General features: G+C 54.9%; 2 protein-coding genes across 8 annotated transcripts in view; one reads left to right on the forward strand and one right to left on the reverse strand.

Moving 5' to 3' along the window:
• On the forward strand, window positions 1-5138 carry FUZ (fuzzy planar cell polarity protein). 6 transcript variants are annotated; one of them, XM_019741573.2, is made up of 11 exons: window positions 1-151; window positions 757-878; window positions 1152-1236; window positions 1473-1541; window positions 1726-1830; window positions 2537-2734; window positions 2886-2981; window positions 3278-3384; window positions 3460-3524; window positions 3603-3677; window positions 4654-5138. In XM_019741573.2, the coding sequence occupies exons 2-11, from the start codon at window positions 796-798 to the stop codon at window positions 4878-4880; spliced, it is 1110 nt and encodes a 369-aa protein (XP_019597132.2). In that variant the 5' UTR covers window positions 1-151; window positions 757-795; the 3' UTR covers window positions 4881-5138. The 6 variants fall into 6 exon arrangements, with proteins under 6 accessions (XP_019597132.2, XP_019597131.2, XP_019597134.2 ...); XM_019741572.2 differs by lacking the exon at window positions 1-151 and adding an exon at window positions 170-498; XM_019741578.2 differs by lacking the exon at window positions 1-151 and adding an exon at window positions 486-589.
• AP2A1 (adaptor related protein complex 2 subunit alpha 1) overlaps window positions 4916-19723 on the reverse strand; it is a 27893-nt gene continuing 13085 nt past the window's right edge. The window contains exons 5-24 of one of the 2 annotated variants that reach the window (XM_074316075.1): window positions 16123-16252; window positions 15417-15518; window positions 13856-13964; window positions 11598-11748; window positions 11064-11232; window positions 10769-10906; window positions 10404-10586; window positions 9844-9941; window positions 9343-9574; window positions 9069-9236; window positions 8824-8987; window positions 8448-8513; window positions 8044-8100; window positions 7855-7937; window positions 7661-7751; window positions 6417-6539; window positions 6217-6333; window positions 6044-6113; window positions 5690-5824; window positions 4916-5351 (exon numbers count right to left, since the gene is read on the reverse strand). In XM_074316075.1, the coding sequence (XP_074172176.1) occupies window positions 5274-5351; window positions 5690-5824; window positions 6044-6113; window positions 6217-6333; window positions 6417-6539; window positions 7661-7751; window positions 7855-7937; window positions 8044-8100; window positions 8448-8513; window positions 8824-8987; window positions 9069-9236; window positions 9343-9574; window positions 9844-9941; window positions 10404-10586; window positions 10769-10906; window positions 11064-11232; window positions 11598-11748; window positions 13856-13964; window positions 15417-15518; window positions 16123-16252 (2464 nt within the window). In that variant the 3' untranslated portion in view covers window positions 4916-5273. The remainder of the gene's footprint in view (window positions 5352-5689; window positions 5825-6043; window positions 6114-6216; window positions 6334-6416; window positions 6540-7660; window positions 7752-7854; window positions 7938-8043; window positions 8101-8447; window positions 8514-8823; window positions 8988-9068; window positions 9237-9342; window positions 9575-9843; window positions 9942-10403; window positions 10587-10768; window positions 10907-11063; window positions 11233-11597; window positions 11749-13855; window positions 13965-15416; window positions 15519-16122; window positions 16253-19723) is intronic. The other variant, XM_074316076.1, reaches the window with a different exon arrangement.

The raw sequence follows: 19723 nt of genomic DNA on the forward strand, positions 1-19723 counted from the left end.
CCCTACGTGATGGTTGCTAGGCAAAGCCCTGGAGCGGTCACCACCTTCAAGCCGGGCTATTTATTCTCTTCTTTAAATAAGTGACGTGAATTCACTTTAGGGAGAAACTATGAAGCTTTGCCAGTACAATTAGCCGCCATCTTTGTTAAAGGTATTGTAACTTCCGGCTAGAGCGGAAGAGACTTGAACAGGGTTTGGAGGAGCTGTTAGAATACGGAGTGAGGGTGGGTTTAAGTTGGATGAAGGCGGGAATGTAGTCCTCTTCCAATGAGCTTCCCGTCACCCCTCTGGCGGTTTTGGGCGGCAACCCTACTTAGTAGTGTGACTACGGTCATGCTCCAAAGCCGGCACTAACCGAACCTACGAGGGGGTCTGGGGGGGTTCGAAATGGGGGAGGAGGGGACGGAGGGCACCGTACATCTGCTGTGTCTCGCGGCCTCCAGCGGAGTCCCCCTGTTCTGCAGAAGCAGCCGCGGCGGCACCCCCGCCCGCCAGCAGGTGGGGCCCTGGAGCCTGGATCTCCGAAATAGAAGGGGTTTAGGAGCTTGGACTCTGGGTCTCCAAGGAAGTAGCGGCTGGAGAAGTTTCAGTTGAGTTTAGAGGGCTGAGGGAGTAATGGACCAATAATCCTTGTTCCCCGAAGAGAGGAGGGGCCAAGGGGATCTAGAAAGTAGAGGGGGCTGGAAGCCTGGACTCTTGAGTCCCAAGGAGGAGGGGATTGGGGGCTCCTATCTAATGTCCCCAACCTTTCCCCAGCTCCCGTTCTCTGTCATCGGCTCCCTGAATGGAGTCCACATGTTTGGGCAGAATCTCGAGGTGCAGCTGAGCTCTGCGAGGACCAAGGATACCACTGTGGTGTGGAAAAGCTTCCATGACAGGTCTCTAAGTGCTAGTTTGGAGCAGGGACAGGGGTCTGGTGATAGCCCTTGTTGAAGATGACCTCAAGACCTTCCAGCTCTCCAAGGCCAGCTGTTTACTTAGCTGTGGGATGTCTGACAAGCCAGTTATCTCCTCTGATCCCTGAGTTTCTCTGTATGAGTGCTGGGGGAGGATGTAGCTGGCATCCAGCATCGAGGGCAAACTCTGCTATCCTCACTGCCCGGTTTCCCTGGCCTACATTCATTCTTCCTTCTCACCTTCCTTTTTCACAGTATCACCCTCATTGTTCTGTCATCTGAGGAGGACACCTTGGAGCTGAAACTAGAGAGACTACTCCAGATGGTGTTTGGGGCTATGGTGAGATTCTCCATCATTTTTTCCCAAACCCAGGAATCTGAGCTCTCAGCATTCTTCTCCCTCAGACCCCCAACACTCTCCTCCTCCTCCAAAACCCAGGAATCCTGCTGTCAGTCCCTCTTCCCTCAGACTCAGGAGTCCAGATTCCCAGCCCCCTCCTCGTTCAGTCTAAGCCCCGCCCCTCCCATCTTAGAACCAGTTGTCCAGGCCTCTACTCTCTTATATGGTTCTTCTAGGTTCTTCTTGTGGGACTTGAAGAACTGACCAATATCCGCAACGTAGAGAGACTGAAGAAGGAGTTGAGGGTGAGGCCACTGATTTGGGAACTACAGTTCCCAGCAGCCCCCAGTGCAGCCTAACCCTGTGGGTTCTTGAGGCAGCTTGGTCTTCTGACCCTGGAACTAGACCCAACAGGACCAGTTTTCCCAGGGGGAGGCAGCAGATCTGGGGCCCACTTGGTCCTAGGCATCTCCCTTCTCCCTTTGCTAGACCAGTTACCGCCTCATCGACAGCTTCCTGAGGGATTCAGAGCTTATCGGGGACCTGACCCAGTGTGTGGATTGTGTGGTTCCTCCAGAGGGTTCCCTCCTGCAGGTATTGGAAATGTCCTTGGGAACTTTTAAACCTGTCCTTAAGGCCCTATCTCAGACCTCATCCTCTTATCCTTGGACCATTGTCTCCACTTCTTCCCATCCTCTCAGCTTTCACACTTGGCCCCAGAAGGTTCTTTATACACACGGAGGTGACCCTGCCCCTCCCCTGGTCACAGACCTTTCATGGCTTTCATCACCCCCAGGAAAAGGTCCCAGCCCCTCAGGGGCCCACAAATCCCAACAACTTCCCAGCGTCCCTGCCTTGGCACATGCTGTTCTTTGTGCCGGTTGAATACTACTCTTGTAGATTCACCTGGCATGGCTGCTTCTCATTGTTATGACTCCAGCAGATGACTTAACCTCTCTGAGCTTCAGTAGGTTGTTGATTGCACCTACTTGACACATAGTAGGACTCAATAAGCCATAGTTACTGCTGTTGTAATTATTAGCTTTAGTAGTATGTGTTAGGTGGGGTAGCAGGCACCTTACCTGTTTAATCTAACTTCACGATGTGACTTGGGGATTGTAACTGCATGAGAAGGTAAAGGAACCCAGGCCCTGGGAGGGTGAAACATATGAGTATGGCCACCACGGCGAGATCTGAATTGTATGCTGGTCTGTTCCCACTCCTCACCCACCTGGGAAGTCAGTGCCGCCCTTGCCCCTGTCTCCTCATTCGCTGTCATCGGCCTGCCTCCCTTACCCAGGAAGCCCTGTCTGGGTTCGCCGAGGCTGTGGGCACGGCCTTCGTCAGCCTGGTTGTGTCTGGCCGGGTGGTGGCAGCAACAGAGAGCTGGTGGCGGCTGGGGACGCCGGAGGCTGTGCTGCTTCCCTGGCTAGTGGGGTCCCTGCCGCCGCAGGCCGCTCGCGACTACCCGGTGTACCTGCCGCATGGGAGTCCCACGGTGAGTGGGTGGGGCCGGCAGGGGGAAGGTGTGGGCCTGGGACACGTGTGCACGAAGGGGTGAGACCTAGAAGCCGAGCCGCGAGGAGGCGGGGCTTGCGATGGAAGGGGCGGGGCTCCGTCCCTCCCACCCTGCGCCCTGCTTAATTCAGGTCCCTCACCGGCTTCTGACCCTGACGCTGCTGCCGGGCTTGGAGCTGTGTCTGCTTTGCGGGCCCCGCCCTCCCCTCAGCCAGCTGGATCCACAGGTGACTTAGGGCCGTGTCCTGCTTTACCCTATCGCACCCTCTACGTGGGAGCCCCGGCCCTTCTCTCACCACACTGCCCTGGGAGTGTTCCCTCTACTCTGGACCCACGCCTCTTGGACTGCACTTCAATCACCATCACCCTAGTTTGGCCCCTCTTTGGCTCTTACCCATCCTTCCAGGTCCCGTCCCATCCACGATCCCCTCTGCCCTCGTGGGACCCCCCCTCCTTCCTGGCCACAACTCTTTCCCAGACCTCACCCCCGGGCCCCGCCTCTCACTGACCACGCCCCCCGCAGCTTCTGGAGCGCTGGTGGCAGCCCCTGCTGGACCCACTGCGGGCCTGCCTGCCGCTGGGACCCCGAGCACTGCCTGCTGGATTCCCCCTGCATACGGACATCCTTGGGTAAGGCTCAGATGGGGGAGTGGGTTTGGGTTCTCATCCCCTCTTCCCTGGCCATGACAGCCCTCTTTTCCACAGGCTGCTGCTTCTCCACCTGGAACTGAAGCGTTGCCTCTTCACCGTGGAGCCCTCAGGAGCTAAAGGTAACTGAGGAGGAGGACAGGTCCAGGAGGGTCCTGGGCCCCAAAGGGGCTCTCTGTCACCCTCTCTTTTCCCTCCAGAGCCTTCCCCTGAGCAGCGTCGGCGCCTCCTCCGCTCCTTCTACACTCTGGTCACTGCCATGCATTTCCCACCAGGTTAGCGGTGGGCACGAGGCCCCCTTTGCACAGGCTGGGACATGAATCTCAGGTCACACAAAGTGGGGAGTAAGAGGTGGGGCTGGAGAAACTGGTAGGACCCAGCATGCACTGGGCATGGCTCTTGAGGCCTGGGCATCCACACTGATGGGAAGGGAGGGGCAGGGAGGTCCCAGCCCAGAGGTTACAGAATTTCCTGGGTAATCCTAATAGTTAACACTGAGACCTCGCCTCCTACCAAGTGCTTTATATGTAATGACTCACTTGATCCTCATAGGGGAGGGTTCTCCTGTTACAGCATCATTCCCAAATTACAGATGAGGAAACAAGCTCAGCTAATAAGTGGCAGAGACACCAGTCACACACAGGCAACCGGGCTCCTACATCCCCCTACTCCGCTCTACTGCTTCAAGTATAGGCTTTGCCAATAGTCTTGAGGTGGGTGGGTGGGGAGGTTCCCCAGAGCACAGGTTAAGAAGGAAAAGTTGTCCTAGAACCCGAGAGGCCGCAGAGAGGCAAGGGGACCTAGGGTGACGATACAACCCTGATGAATGTAGCTGAAGGGTAAAGAGCTCCTCCCGGGAGGGGCAGACAAACGTTCCCTCCTAGCTGTTGACTCTACTCCTCCGCACCTGCTTCCCACATGTAAAGTGGGGCAGGGTCCTCGGGGGTCCCCCAACCTAGAGCCCAATGCCTGGCACCTGGTGAGCACCCGTGTGTTTACGATTTATATTACTAAGCAGGTTGCCTAGGGCTGCACACAGTATCCCCAGGAAAGGGGACTAAGGCTGGGTGGGAAAAGGCGCATCTGAGCCAGAAAGCCTGTGGCCTTTAGGTCACTGACAACCTGATGGAGCCATGAGGCCCTGGCCTGTTAGGCAAACTCAGGCCCCGGATGGGATCTGGTTCCAGCAGGTCGGCACCCTAGTGGTTCAGACCCCACTGGTCACTTCAGCCCTTCCTGTCCTTCCCCCAGAGCCAGGCCAGCAGGAAGAGAAGGCGGAGGATGCGACCCACCAGGCTCAGGTGCCGAGAGCCTGCTACCTGGTGTCAGGGACTGAGGAGCCGGGCACAGGATGGCGGCTGGTGGCCCTGCAGTTGGGGCCACGGCGTCTGCTGCTGCTGCTGTCTGCTCAGAGTCCCATCCATGGGCTGCGGGGCCTGGCCTCTCACACTCTGCATGCTCTCACCCCACTCCTCTGACCGCAAGACATGAGCAACAGACAGGGACCCAGGGCTGTTAGCGTCTCTCTGTTTATTCGCTCACAATAATACACAGCCCCTGGACGGGGAGGGGGCGGAGGGCCACGACAGGGTAGGGTGGGAGGGGAGGAGGCACCCACTTCCCTGGCCCCTCTCCCCTCTGTGCTTGGGGGGGACAGGGGAAGGGGGCTCCCCTTAACCCCCAGAATGTAAACAGCAGCAGATGAACAAAAATAAAAATACAAAAGGCCGGAGGAAGGTCCTAGGCATCCCCCTACCCTGGGGTCTTCCCTGTCACCAGCAGAGGTCCCCTCACTGCCCCATCCACCAAAGCTCCCTCAGTCCTAGGGGCTGCCTGGCACCGGCCACGTCCCCAGGGGCACAGTCCAGGGCTCAGAACTGCTGGGCCAGCAGCTCACACAGGTGACGGGAGACGGGCTCCTTGCTGGTGCGCAGGGTCAGCCGGTACATCTGGAGGGAACACACAATGGGTGCAGGGACTCAGGGAGGAGGCAGATGGACGGGCCAGGCCAGGGTGAGAGAGGATGAGTTCACAAGGGGGACACAAGGGAGCCAAGATGAGAGAAAAAGGAGAAAGGGACCAGCAAGGTGATAGAAGAGCAGGAGGTGGGAATAAAAGCGACAGAGGTAAAGGATGAAAGATAAAAGAGGCCAAGTGGGTGGAAAGGATACGGAGAGACAAAAATCAGGATGGGAAGGTAGAGGAAAACCAGAGGGGGGGCAGATAATGCACAAGAGGTAGGGGGTGATGCATCTGTCTCAGGTGGGCCTTCCAGACCCCGACTCACCTGAGCCTGGGCATTGGGCTCCAGCCGGAGCAGACAGCCCACCTGTAGGGCTTTAGTCTGGATGATTCCAGCCCCCACAAAGTTTTCAGGGTTGGGGTCCACATTGTCCAGGAGAGCAGAGCCAAACCCCAGGAGCTGAGGAGGAAGTGGGATAGCCACCAGAGGTGCCAGATTAGTTAGCTCCCAGACAGTGGCACCCAAAACTCCTGGGAGTGGGAATTGGCTCCATTTTACAGATGGGAAACAGAAGCTCAGAGAAGGTGAGTGGCCAATGCTCCCCAAATCCCAGTTAGGAAGAGGCAGGGCGGGGATGTCAGACCAGGGTCACCTCTCCTGTCTCACCCCTTCTCTCACCTTGGCTTTAGTGACTTCAGCGTCCATGGGGTGGTTGGCTTTGAAGATTTTCTGCGCCTCCTGTTGAGGGCTGTGGGCAGGAAAGGTTCGAATCAGGCACCTGGCAGCCCAGGCCCCCCCCCACCCTGAAATATGGCAGTGGCTATGGCTCCATCCCCCCCCAGGCTGCTCACAGGCTCAGCTGCTTCCAACGCTGGAAGAAGTCCTGGGCCGCCATCTCTGTCGGCTGGAAAAACTTGTTGATGGTCACTGGGAGCTTCAGGGTGAGGGACTGGGGGGCACCTCCATACCTGGTAGGGGAGGAGGGAGTGCAGTCAGACCACGCCCCTCACCCAGCAGCCCCGCCCATCTGGTAGCAAGACCACTGACTCACCGGAAGCGCACTGATAGGAGCGGTGGCGTCAGGAAGTCCCGCAGACACTCGATGTTGAGCACCTGCTGCACCTGCGCACCACCGTCCACCTGTGCGGCCACACGCTTAGTCTGCACTGCCAGCTGTGCCCGCCCCGTTGTCAAGGAAGCCAGAAACGAGATGGCCCTGCAGGGCTTTGGCCGTGAACCTCCCAGACGCCTGGTCCTACCATCGGGGATTCATCCTACAAGGCCCAGCTCCAAAGTCCTTCCTAGGCTAAACCTCTGACCCACCCCCTAGGTGCCTCCTCTGGCCTTCCACATGAACTCAGTGACCTCCATTACAGCTTGTCACATGGTAGAGGCAAGAGCCACTCTGGGATTGAATCCCAGCTCTTACCACCTCAGTGGGTGTAGGCAAGTGAACCTCCTTTAGCCTCATGTGCAAAATGGGCATCATGTCCTCAGCAGGCAGTTGAAATAATCCACTACCAGTACTTGTCACAGGGTAAGTGTACAAGAATGGTGGCGATTAATGTCATTATCACCATTTGTATGTCAGCAACCCGGGGGTGATGGCTGGTCTTATGGATCTCTCACCCCTGCCCCTCCCATGCCCAGCACAAAGCTGAGTCTGGAAATGTTGATGAATGAAGCAAAGAACTGAAAAAATCCTCAAAGTTTTGGGGTCTGACCCCTGTAATTTCACAGGAGTGAAAATGAAGGCCCAGAGACAGAGAAGAGGGGACTGACACTGCTCAAACACCTCCTTTACGCCAGCCATGTTTCCAGGGTTTTCCAAAGACACTGATCTTCAAAACCCTATGAGAAGGGAGAAGAGGGTCTACACCTCACAGTGGGGACAGGAAGGCGCAGTGAGGCAAAGCCATTGGCCCAGGTCACAAAGGAAAGGGCCCTGTTCAGCACCAAGACCGCCAGGCCTGGCTCTCCAGTGCAGGAGGCACTGGAATCATGGGTGTGGAGCCTGATGGGGACAAACGGGCCCAGAGCAGCAGGGGTTCTGGAAGCAACATCTCCTACACACCATCACAACACTTACTGTCATTTCCTGTCCTAGGGGAAAGAGGGCCACCCAAGTCTTACAGATGACACTAAATCTCAAGAGAAGTAACATGTGCTCAGGCTGTCAAGTAAGAGGGCCAAACAGGTCAGGACCTGAGTCCATCTCCTTCCCAGTGGCCAGGAAGGCAGACCCGGGGGGGGTGGGGGGGGTGGAGCCAGGGGCTAGGTCAGGCTGAGAGGATATGAGTCTGGAGGTCTCCGGGATGGACAACAGTGGGCGAGAAGTTCTGGAACTGGACCGAGGTCTTGTTGCCGTAGAAGAGATACATGCGGCCTGTGGCGATGGGGACAGGCAGGGCTCCATCAGAATTCCTATGACCCCCTCCCTACTTGCCACCCAAGCCGTAACCCCAACCCCACAGTCCCCCCGGACACACCCAAGTTCTGCCGGAACTCCGATTTGACTCCAATCTGCAGCAGTTGGTTCTCAAACAGGACCCCGTTGTTCTTGCACACGAACCTAGGTGGGGGCGCGGGGAGCTCAGGATGAGAGGGGTGCCTGTGTGGGCCCTGCTTTGTGCTCCCCACCTGTCCTGATGCCTGTCCCCAATCTTTTCCAGACTCACTTATTCAACAGCTCATCAGCTTCCGGGATAGGCGGGCCGACGTCCTCAGGACCTGGGCTGCAGGTGGGGAAAGGACTGAGATGAGAGGGAGGACCAGAGGTAAAGTCCAAGAGCTAATAGAGGCAGACAGCAAGCCCTGAAAGGACAGAACCCCAGAATCCGCATACCCAGATTCCCTAATGAACCTCAAAGAACCCCAGAATCAGTCTGGGGATTGCCACTAATGGGAATAGGACCCTGGCATGTGCTGCCACCCCTGCCCCCTGCATAAGAGGACCCTGACTTTCACTCCCAAGTCCTTGCCTCTGAGGCTCATCAGAAACCCCTTGATGAATGTTCCCAGTCCCCTAACCCTCCCTAGGACACAAGAGGTGGCCCCCCCAACCCCCTGAGGCCACCCTTACTCAGCAGCTGGAGCTGGGTCAGCCAGCAAAGCCATGGGGCTCTCAGGGGCAGGCGGCTCCAGCTCGCTGGGCCATCCAATCCCAGAGCAGACAGAGAAGACAGGCGTGGCAGGCAGCCAATCCCAGACAGGCAGCAAGAGGGCCGAAGAGAGAGAAAGAGGGAGTAGAGGAGAAAAGGAAAAGCAAGCTGAGACACGATGATGGGAAAGGACAACAAAGGGTGGCCAGGGGCAGTTGACAGTCCAGAGTGGCCAGAGGGATGGAGGAGGTCGGGAGAGGTGGCAGCCGGGGTGAACAGAGGCACAGGGACAGGGAAGAGCAAGTTGGGAGGGACAAAGGAAAAGGGATACAGACCAGGGCCCAAGGCAGATGGTACCTGAGGAAGGCCTCCTCTGGGGTGGGCCCCAGGCTGGGCTGGGGGGCTGGGCCATCAGAGAAGACATCCACTAGGAGGTTGCCTGCACCTGAGGGAGCCGCAGGAGCCGCTGGAGGAGGGGCTGCCCGCAGCCCCAGGAGGTCGGCGGAGGGCGAGGGAGTCGACTGTAGAAAATACAGGTGAAAGTGAGAAGAAGTACCACCTTTGCTGGACCCTGCCTGGTAGCCCAGTCCCAAGGGACTCACCACAGTGCTGGGGGTGGGCTCCACACCCCCATTGATGTCGTTACTGCTGGGGTCCCTCCGGCCATCATCCAGGGCACTGCCGGCCCCTGGACCCTTCTTGCGTTTCAGCTTAGCTAGGATGGACGACTCACGCTCAGGGAAAGGCGGCATCTCCTCCAGCACCGTGGCCTGTGGGCGCAGGTCAGGGACAGGTGTCAGCTCCAGTCACAAGAAGGAGAGGGAAGGAAAGGCGCAGAGGGCAGAAGAGGGGGTGTGTGGGGACGGGGGCTCTGACCAGGACATCCGTGCTAGCCACTGAGCTGAGGGTGAGGTACTCGACAGCACGCTGCTGCAGCTCCACGTCAGCATTGCGCAACTGGGAGCCGGCCCGCAGCACGCCCTGGATGGTGGCCTTGGTTTCCGGAAAGAGGTTGATGAACTTGATGTAGGTGGACAGCAGCAGAGCCCTCGTTGCCACGCTGCACAGGTGGAACTTGGAGTGCAGCAGGGAGAACTGCACCGGGGGGCTGTGCGGGAAGGAGTGGGCGGGGTCAGCAGGCACCAGCTCCACCCACCTCTCCCAGAAACCCCTGGGGCGAGGTGCCACCTCCTTTGGAGGGACCCTTCCCAGGACCCCAGGCTGGCTCTGGGGCAGTGGCCATGGCAACGCTCTGTCCCAAAGGCTCCTGAGAGCTAGGTTCTACCTTATCCCACCAGGTGCTGGCGAGGGGCCGAGAAGATTCCTGGAGTCCCCATACCCTGGACCCTTCAGAAATGCATGTGTTCACCCACTCACCTGGAGCGGGGGTCCCCAGCAATCAGGTTCCCAAATTCCCCAAGGATGTAGCCGCCGACCTTCACCATGTTCTCGTGACAGGCTGGGGCCTGGAGCGCCTGGGAGGAAGGGACAGGGAGGTCCAGACAACCTGAGTAGGGGTGCCCTGGCTCAGAAGCACGCAGGTGTGCCAGGCACAGGGCTAGGCCCTAGACTCCTGTTACCTGTGGAACCCCCGGGGCTCTGATTTGTGTGGGAGTATAGATGGGGAAACTGAGACACAGAGTGGGTAGGTGACTGGCACGAGCTCACATGGGCAGTAAAACAGGATGGAATGGGACCCCTTTTCTAAGGCAGAGTGAGAAACTGCTGGGACCTGGGGATCAATGACAGCACACTAAGTGCCCTGTTGACCCTCACACTGGCCCATGAAGGCTCGGTCCCCATGTCCCCTGGGAGGCCCAAGGACCACTGTGAGGAGGAAGAAGCAGGATGGTGGCCCAGGCTGGCTGGACACACAGCCCCAGCTGTCCTCACTCTGCCTTGACACCCCTCGATGGGATTGAGGTGGGGGTGCTGACCTCAAAGACTGTCTTGGCAGCATAGCCCTGGACATCATCGCGGTTGGTGACGATCTGGAGCACGCGGTACCACACCTCTTCACTCACGTAGTCGCCCGCGATGCGGATGAGGTTGAGGATGGTGTCCACGTACCAGCTGTAGTCCACTGCATACTTCTCAGCCAGGATGGCCACCTTCAGGACCTGCCGGTCGGGAGGGAAGATGGGCGTGCATGTGTGCATGAGCGTGTGCGCATGGGGAAGTCAGGTGTGGATTCGCAAGTTCTGGGCTCACCAATGTCCCCATCTAGAGACCCAGGAGTCCAGGCCCCCGGCCCCTCCTCCCTCAGACCTGTTTCCAGGCCCCCGGCCCTCCCAGGACTCACGATCTCTTCTCGGATGGCGTAGTCAGCCGTCTCCAGGTACCGCAGCATCTCCGACACAATCTGCTTGGCGTTGCTCCTGTCGCACATGGCGTAGAGGAGGTCAGCCGCCCGCTGTCGCACGCTGACATCCCGCTCGGTCTGAGGGAAAAGAGCACGAGGGGTGTGTTCTGGGCTCCGTGTGGCATAAAGCTGGCCATCCAGGGCCTCTGAATCCCGGGCCTTCCTAAGGGGGTGGAGAAGACACAGGCTGAGTGGGTGCAGAGAGCCTGGTCCAGAGCAGGCTCCGAGGTCGCACCTTGAGGGCGTTGATGACGGTGTCGATGTGGGTCTTGACTGCCTCATGGGAGAACTCAGAGCTGGCCAGTGTGCACATGCTCTCCAGGGCCAGGTAGCGCAGGTTGGTCTCCCTGTGCTGCAGGAACTGGCCCAGCTGGTTACAGGCCCGCACCAGGAGGTTGGGCTCACTGCCGGCGAGAAAGAGACAAGGACGTGAGGAGGTGCAGGACTGGGGTCTGGCTGGTCCCTCTCGCATCATCCTCAGGACCCAGGTCCTAACTCCTGCCCTCTGGCCCAGTCATGACCACTGCTAATGACCCAGATATCTGGGCTATTGAGCCCAATAAAGATAGCCAAGAATTCTGCCTCCCAGGAGGGGGCCAGCACCAACCTGGCAGGGTAACATTTCACACCTTCATCTTCCTCCTACCTAGAAGTCATAATTCCCAGACCCACTCTCCTGGGACCCAGGAGTGCAGGCCCCCTCCTCCCTCAGACCCACGAGTCCAGGCCCCCTTTTCCTGGCCCAGCCCTCTGACCCCCAGGTGGGCACCTGTCATAGTGGATGATGAGGCTGATGGTCTCGAAGAGGATGGCGTTCTTGGCATTGGAGTGCTGGACCTTCTTGGACTTAGGAGGCTCTTGAGCCTTGTTGAGCACAGTCTCCAGACACTCCACCAGCCGCCCCTTCACAGCGGCATCCTCTGGGGAAATGGAGGGCATGATCCAGGCTGAGCTCTCTGTCAGCCCAGCTTACCTGCCAGGGGTAGGGGCCATGCCACAGCTCCCACCTTCCAAGAAGGGTGCGGGGGTCCCCACAGCTGTGGGCCAGGGTCTCTACTCCCTTAAGCACTTTCCACGGCCCACAGTGACCAAAGGAGTTGGGAGAAGACAAACAGAGGACCCGACTCCAGACCTGGGCTGTCATACTGCTCCACTCTGAGCCTGCTGGGCAAAAGGCTCCACCACTGTGAGCCTCAGTTTCCCCTTCTGCAGCACCAATGGTCTAGGTTTCTCACAGGCAAAGAAACCTCCAGGAACCTTCCCCAGAGACACCCTGAAAGCCGGGCCTTCCCAAGGAATGGCCTGAGTGCCTGAGACAGATAGACACCAAGCAGAAGCTCACATAAACGCCGAGAATAGCCATCCCCCGGAATGTGAGGCAACACCATGTGGACAGAACAGCTGTCAAGTGTTCTGGCAAAAACGCTGCACCCAAATCTATCAGATAATTCACGGGATAGAGGCACAAACTAAAGGACACAGGCAGCATTCAGCCAAATCTAGAATTTTGCAATGCAAAAATTCTCCTGGTTTCTTCAAAAGCAGGCAGTAGGGGGTGGGGGGATGGAGGGACTATTCCAGACTGAAAAAAATGACAAAGACGTAATCAGATTTCATTTATCGTCCTAGAATGTACTATATAGTTTAAGCTATAAAAATAATGCTATGGACAATTGGGGCAGTTTGGTGCCTAGATAGCAAATGAGACTGAGGTTATTTTGAATCTTCTGGGCTGTGACAAGGGCACTGTGATTTTACACGGTGTTTTGGTCTTAGGAGACATGTGCGGACATGTTTTGGGGGAGGGGAGTGTTATGATGTCTACAATGTATTTTCAAGTAATTCAGCAACTGTTATGTCTGAGAGGGAGCAAGCAAGGGCCCAAATACAGCCAAGTGCTAACATGGGCCCCAAGCTCCATGGGGCCTCGGAAGAGGGCATGTGGGTGTTACACACTGTGCGTTATACTCTGTACTCGCAAGTTACCTTTATACTTGAAATGTTTCACAATAAACAGCTGAATGAAAACCAATGTCTTGGAATAAAGGAGGTAAATCTTCCAGATTAAGAGAGATGTATGAGAAATAATAATCAAATTCGATACTTATATCTTGATTAGATTCTAGCTTAACCTGACTGTGGAAGATATTTGGGGGAAATTAGGAAAAACTGCAGTGGGGATCAGAGAACATCAGGGAGTTGTTGTTAGTTTGAAGTGTGAGCTGTTGTGAATAGAATTGCTGTTGTGAATGAAAATCACCAGTTCTGAGAAATGCGTAACAAAATACTTAAAGGTAAAAACATCATGATGTCTGTAATTAACTTAAACATTTCAGGAATACGTAACAAAGTAAGACCATGCATACAAGAAAGATGTGAAGTCTAGGAGATGAGTATTCTCTATTTGTTTGTATGTTGGAAACTTTATCAAATTACTTGGAAATAAACTGGAGATATCCCCTCCCTGCCCAGCACCATCTGCTTAGTGCAGAGCGTCAGAGTAGGTGAGATGCCTGCCTTGGGCACACCCCAATATTATGAGATGGGGCTTGTGAGATGAAGGTTGGCTTAGGTTCTGCCCAAACTCTTCCTTGCAGCATGAGAAAGAGGCCCAGAGAGGGCAAGAGTCGTTCCCAGGACCACACAACAGAATTCATCACTGGCTTTCCCAGGCTGGTGGTGGGGGAGAGGGGTGGGCCTTTGGCATCGCCGGCATCATATATTCCATTACAATGTATGCGCTTACACACAGATGCACGCACGTACAACAACATGCATACAGAGGCAGGCATGCGCACAGACACACATAGCCACACACACACACACACACACACACACACACGCTCCCACACAGCTGGCTGTGAAGATTCAGGGCTGCACATAGGTCCCTGGCCCACGGCAGGTGCTCAGCACCCTAGTGGCACCGGCTTCTTCAGCAAAATCCTGACACGGACCCCCAGCACCCACCCACCTGCCCCAGGAGAGGGTTGGAGGCTCCAGAGCACAGCCTGGTGGACTCGGCCATACCTGGCGGCGGGTAGCACTGCAGCAGCCGCAGCAGCTTCACCGAGAGCCAGGGTGCTGGGACGAAGTAGTAGGTGTAGTCCTGGAGGTCGGTAGAGGCCGAGGAGACGATCTGGGGGCAAAAAGGAGGGTGAGGCATGGAAGGGGACACAGCAAATGCTGCCTTTCCGTGGGGATGGCGGGACCTGAGACTTCAGGAGGGGAGTGAGGAGTCCTCAGGCACACACTGAGTGACCAGGTGGATCTGGGCTAAGCCAGGGCCACTGGAGTTTCCTAAGTAAAGCTGGTATCGGGGGGCAGGTTCCAGGGGGGCAGGAAGTCCCTGCCATTGTGATTCCCTTCTGTGAGCTCCTGACTCCAACTCTGCGCCTCCCCATGCCCCAGGCTACGTCCACCAGAGCACACATCACATACGTCGCCCCAGAGACGGCTGCCTTGCAGTTCTCCCCAAGACTAGAAGCTACTCAGGGGCAAGAATTTGGTCCCCAAGCCTAATACCGGGTCAGATATGAGAAAAGCTCAGTGACCAGGTAGAGAATGAGTGAAAGGGCATGTGACTTTGTTTCCTCACGGCAAACTCCTACTCAACCTTGAAAACTCCTTCTCTAGGAAGCGTGCTCTATGCCACCTCCATGAAAGTATGGGCCCTGCCCCCACTGTCCCTGTGTGTCTTCCCCTATCAGCCTGGAGAACGGGAGTCCTCAGATGGGTGGTAAATGAATGAAAAAATAAATGAAAAATGATTGAATGAATGAGCTGGTATGTTGTTCTCTTGCTTGAGAATTCAGGCCACTTCTTATCTGCCCAGAATATGTTTATATTTACTCCCAGTCTCAATTCAGGAGACACTTCTCCCAAGAAGTCTTCCTGGATTCCCAAACTGGGTTAAGTGCTTCCTTTGGGGGTGTACAAAGCCCTGTGCTACCTCTACAACAGCACAAACCATCCCTTTTATGATAATCTGTGATTGAGTCAACCTGCCCTGCCACACACCCCTTCCCCAAACAGGACAAGGGGATCCTAGAGGGCTGGGGTCTGACTCATCCGTGTCCCCTGTGTCAGCCCACACAGAGCTGGGCACACAGAATGCCTCAGGGCATGTTCCCAGGACAGGGGCATGGGTGAGCAGAGGAGCAGAAGGAAGGAGTGAAAGGGAGATGCATGGGAAAAAGAGGAGTGGGAAGAAAAGCAGAGAAAGCAGGACAAGGAAGAAGGAAGCAGAGGGGGCAAGAGGAAGGAAATCTGGATGGCAGCTCTCACTTCCAGGGTGCTCACCACGCACCTGGCCCTGTTCAAACACTTTATACAGATAATGTACAGCCATCCCCATTGAACAGAGAGGACCACTAAGGCCCAGAGAGGTGAAGCCATTTGTCTAGGGCCAGAGAACCAGGAAGTGGATGAGCTGGGCTGAACCCAGCTGGGTTCAACCCAGCTCAGAACCTGAGTTCATAATCACCAGGCTGGGCTCCCTCTCAGGGAGGGTGAGGGGAACCAGAGAGGTGCCCCAGGGGACAGGGACTCCAGGACCACCTCCTGAAGCTAGCGCTGAGACCACACTCACCCGGCTCAAGCGAGACACAGCCAAGGAGATGCACGTCTTAAAGTCGTCTGGGTTCTTCTTGCAGAGACAGGTGATGAGGCTGACAGCGGCTGTGACCACGCCCTGCAGGGGCAGATGAGTGGCAGGTCAGGGCCCTGGGAGAGGGTCAGACTGGGGACAAGAGTGCAGGCTGTGGATCTGAGAGCAGAGACTCAGGAACACGAAGGATTGGGGTGTGAGATGGGGGGCTTGGGTATGTACAGGTGTCACAGTGGGTGTTTTGGGGCTCGGGGACCATAGCCAGCACTGACTTGGGTGCCTGGAGTATCCCTGGGAGGGCCCAGGCTTCTGGGTGCGGAACAGAGGGTGGGTGGGGACTACAGAAGGACTGGGAGTATAGGGGGTGGTGACAGAGCTCAGCGTCTCTGTGCTGGCTGGGCAGGTGACGGGCGCTGGGGGTGTCAGGAACAGAGGCTGCATTTTCTGAGGGGCTGCATTAGTACTGGGTGTTAGGGAGACTGGACAGGACCTCTGCATAGCCAGGCAGGTGGCAGGGACAGAGGGGGGTCCTTCTGGACACTTGGGTGGGTGATGAGGACTGGGGAGACTGGCCCAAGGTCTCTAGGTACCTGGGTGAAGGCGGAGACAGATGTGGGGGGCCCTGGGATTGCAGGTGGGGTCAGGGCAGCGGCCCAAGGCCTCTGGGCGCCGGGCACGGGGGCCTCACCATGTGCTGGTCGTTGAGCAGGTGCACCACACGGGCCGTCCACTCGCCCATAGGCACCAGGTCAGGGGAGGCCTTGTAGAGCCGCAGCAGGCACAGGGCTGCACTCTGCTTCACACTGTCCATGCTGTCCCTGAGGACAGACGTGGGGTAGGCAGAGGTCAGTGTGACCCCGGCCCTGCACACCTCCCCTCCTCTCTTGCTCCTCCCAGGAAGGGTGGCCAGAGAGGTGGAGAGAGCCAGGCAGACCCAGGATCCAATCTGGTGCTGCCTTGGCCTTAGTTTCAACTGCAAAATGAGTTGCATCTCTAGCCTCCGGGGGTCACTAGCAGAGCCCGATATCAAGCCTGGCTCAGCACCTTCACGCATTCACTACGCACAAATTGAGCTCCTACTATTCACCAGCACAGCTATAGCACTATGGATAGAGTGGTGGACAAATTGGTCCAAACGTCTGTCCTCACAGAGCTTACATTCCAGCCGGAGCCATGTGAATCCAAGCACACACACCAGATGCTGCTGGGGTTCAGTGCTGTGGTGCCAACTAGGGCAGGTATGAGCACGGCATGCTGGGGACGCTATTTTGGAGGAAGGGCTCTCTGGTAAGGTGCCAGGTGAGCAAAAAACTGAGTAACTTAATGAGAAAAGACAAAATCTCTGCACAGAATGTCCCACCCTGGGGTGTGCAAGGTGACAGCCCGAGAACACTCACTGCCTGACTCATCAGATTAAAACCAGAAAAGAGCGGAAGGTCTCTCCACCAGACAAGGCTGGATTAACGGTGGTCTTTTCACCCTCACCATCAGCGCTCACATCTCACAAGCCCTTACTCTGGGTCAAGCTCTGTTCTAAGTGCTTCTATGTATCAACCTGTTGAATCCTCACCACAGCCCTCTAAGGAGGTGAATTCTATTATCATCTCCAGTTACAGGCAGGGAATGCCCAGTCAAATGCCAAATGAAGGTGTCAGAGCTATTTATCAACTTGGTTAAGCTAAACAGAGATGTGGTGCTATTTAGGCCAAGTTTAACACTACATAATTTGGGGGTGTGCCCAGGTATAATAACCACCGAATTCAGAGGACCAGGAAGGGAGGAGGGGACGATGTAGAGATGGTGTAGAGGACATGAACGGGGAACTGAACTGCAAATGTTTCTTCTTTTTAAAAAAGGCATGGTACCACATGACCCGGCAATTCCATGCCGAGGCATCTATGCAAGATAACTGAAAAAATTCACACAAATGTGTACATTATGCATAACAGCCAAAGGTGGAACCTTTTTGATGAATGGATAAATGTGCTCCATCCATACAATAGAATATTATTACTCAGCCATAAAAAAGGAATGAAGCCCTGACACACGCTACAACCTGGATGAACCTTGAAAACAAGCCAAGACTAAGAAGCCAAACACAAAAGGCTACAAACTGTGTGATTCCATTTATCTGAAATGTCCAGAACAGGCAAATCCAAAGAGACAGAAAGCAGATTAGTAATTGCCAGGAGCTGGGAGAGAGGAAATATGGAGTGACTGCTAATGGGTATAGGGGCTTCTTTTTGGGGTGATGAAAATTTTCGGAAATTCCATAGTGGTGGTGGTTACACAACACTGAATGTAGGAAAGACCACAAAATTTTATCCTTTAAAATAGTTAAAACGGTGGATTTTATCTTACGTGTATTTGATCTCAATTTTTTAAAAAATCTACCTAAAAAAAAGAAGTTCCTCTGTGCCCCAGTCACTCTCAAAGCCAAGTTTCCAGTGTGGAAAGCCCAGCCTACACTAAGAGAACCCCAGCCTGGATTCCTTCGTGTGAAATGGGAATATTACTTATGTTAATATGCATTTGTCACGCTGACCTCCTTCTCAGCTCTCAGTAGGCACCAAGTTCTCCAGCAAAGGGTGGCCAGCGACCTGTCTTACCCAAGCCAATGGCCACTGCCCGTCCCTGTCTTAAAGAACCTGTCAATAGGATGGCCAGTTTGCTCAGTGGTTATAGCGCAGTGCTCATAACACCAAGGTTGCCAGTTGGATTCCCACATGAGCCAATGAGAAACAACAGCTTGAGCTTGGAGCTGAGCCAAAGGTGAGTGGCCGGTTGGCTCAGCAGTTAGAGTGTAGTGCTCATAACACCAAGGTCGCCAGTTTGATTCCCACATGGGCCAGAGCTGCACCCCCCACAACTAGATTGAAAACGACTTGACATAGAGCTGATGGGTCCTGGAGAAACACACTGTTCCCCAATATTCCCCAATAAAAAATTTAAAAACAACACCAAAACTGTCAGTAGCACTTGCCACAACTGCCCACTCCCTCCTCTGTGAAAGTTTCTTCTCCAAATTCCAAGCCATGGCCCATACTGCATTTTCCTCCCATCTCTCAGGCCAGCCAGATGTCGACACGCTGGGTCACCCCAGGGTTCAGCCTCCGGTCGCTTCTCTTCTCTGCTCAGGTCCTCTCTGGGGGACTTTATAAGGCAGGGGCTTTAATCACCATCCATCCTGCACTGTCCGATACAGTGACCCCCCGCCACACGGGGCTACTGGGCACAGGAGCTATGGCGAGTCCCATCTCAGATGTGATGTGTGTGTACCTTACACATTAAGTTTAAAAGATTTAGCAAAATACTGTAAGATATTACAATATTTTAGCAAAAAAAAGTATTGTAAGATAGCTTGTGAAAATTCTGATGTTGATACAATGTCAAAATGAAAAGATTCTGGTGAGATTGGGTTCAACTAAAATATTGAAATTAGTTTCAATGTTTGTTTTTACTTCATCTAATATGGCAACTAGAAAAGTGAAAAGCACATACTCGTGTGTAGCCTGCATCCTATTCTGTGCACAGTGCAGGTCTCGCTCAGGTCTCTTTCTCTGGCCCTGACTCCCTATCATCCAACTGCCTACTGGCCGGCTCTACCTAATAACTAAATGAGCATCTCAAATTCAACATGGCCAAACCCAACTCTGCATCCTGCTCTCACTTACTGGTCCTCCCCAGTTGTCATCACTCACCCACGTGTTCAACTTCACGCCTCTTTCGTTCACGCCACATGTAACCCATCCTGTTGGCTTTCCTTTCAAAATAGAGCCCTCTAATTAACTGCCTTCGCCGCTACAACCCAGGTCCCGGCCACCATCAGCTCTGACCTGGATGGCAACAGACGTTCTCAGTGGTTTCCCACAGACAACCTCCTCCCACTGCAGTCTCTATTTCTGCTTATGATTTGTTGGTCTACTTGAATCTGAGGGTCAGCCTCTTTCGTTGGTGCTGGAATGTTCTCAGTCGTTATCTGTTCAAACAGTGACTCTGTCACATTCTCTCCTTTCTCTCTTTCTAGAACTCTAAATAGCGTTATGTCAGACTTTCTCTATCTTCCATCACTCTGAACCTCTCTTAGGTTTTCCATCTCTTTGTTTCTCTGGGCAGCATTCTTATTAATTTCTCCAGCTCTACTGCCTGTTGAATTCTGTTTTGACTGTGTCTATTCTGCTGCTAAACAAAACGACTTAATTTTTTAAAGTTCAGTGGTATTTTCCACTTTAAAAAATAGCTCACACTTTTCTCTTATGTTTAAATCATTTTCATATTTCTTGGAACAT

The sequence above is a fragment of the Rhinolophus sinicus genome, linkage group LG11, assembly GCF_036562045.2.
Source record: "Rhinolophus sinicus isolate RSC01 linkage group LG11, ASM3656204v1, whole genome shotgun sequence".
NCBI lineage: Eukaryota > Metazoa > Chordata > Mammalia > Chiroptera > Rhinolophidae > Rhinolophus > Rhinolophus sinicus.

Bases quoted from the DNA above. Each gene is read 5' to 3' on its own strand.
- FUZ (XM_019741572.2), top strand. From the start codon at position 388: ATGGGGGAGGAGGGGACGGAGGGCACCGTACATCTGCTGTGTCTCGCG. The intron at 1,542-1,725 runs GTGAGGCCACTG...TCCCTTTGCTAG, and splicing joins GACTGAAGAAGGAGTTGAGG to ACCAGTTACCGCCTCATCGA. The intron at 1,831-2,536 runs GTATTGGAAATG...TCCCTTACCCAG, and splicing joins CAGAGGGTTCCCTCCTGCAG to GAAGCCCTGTCTGGGTTCGC.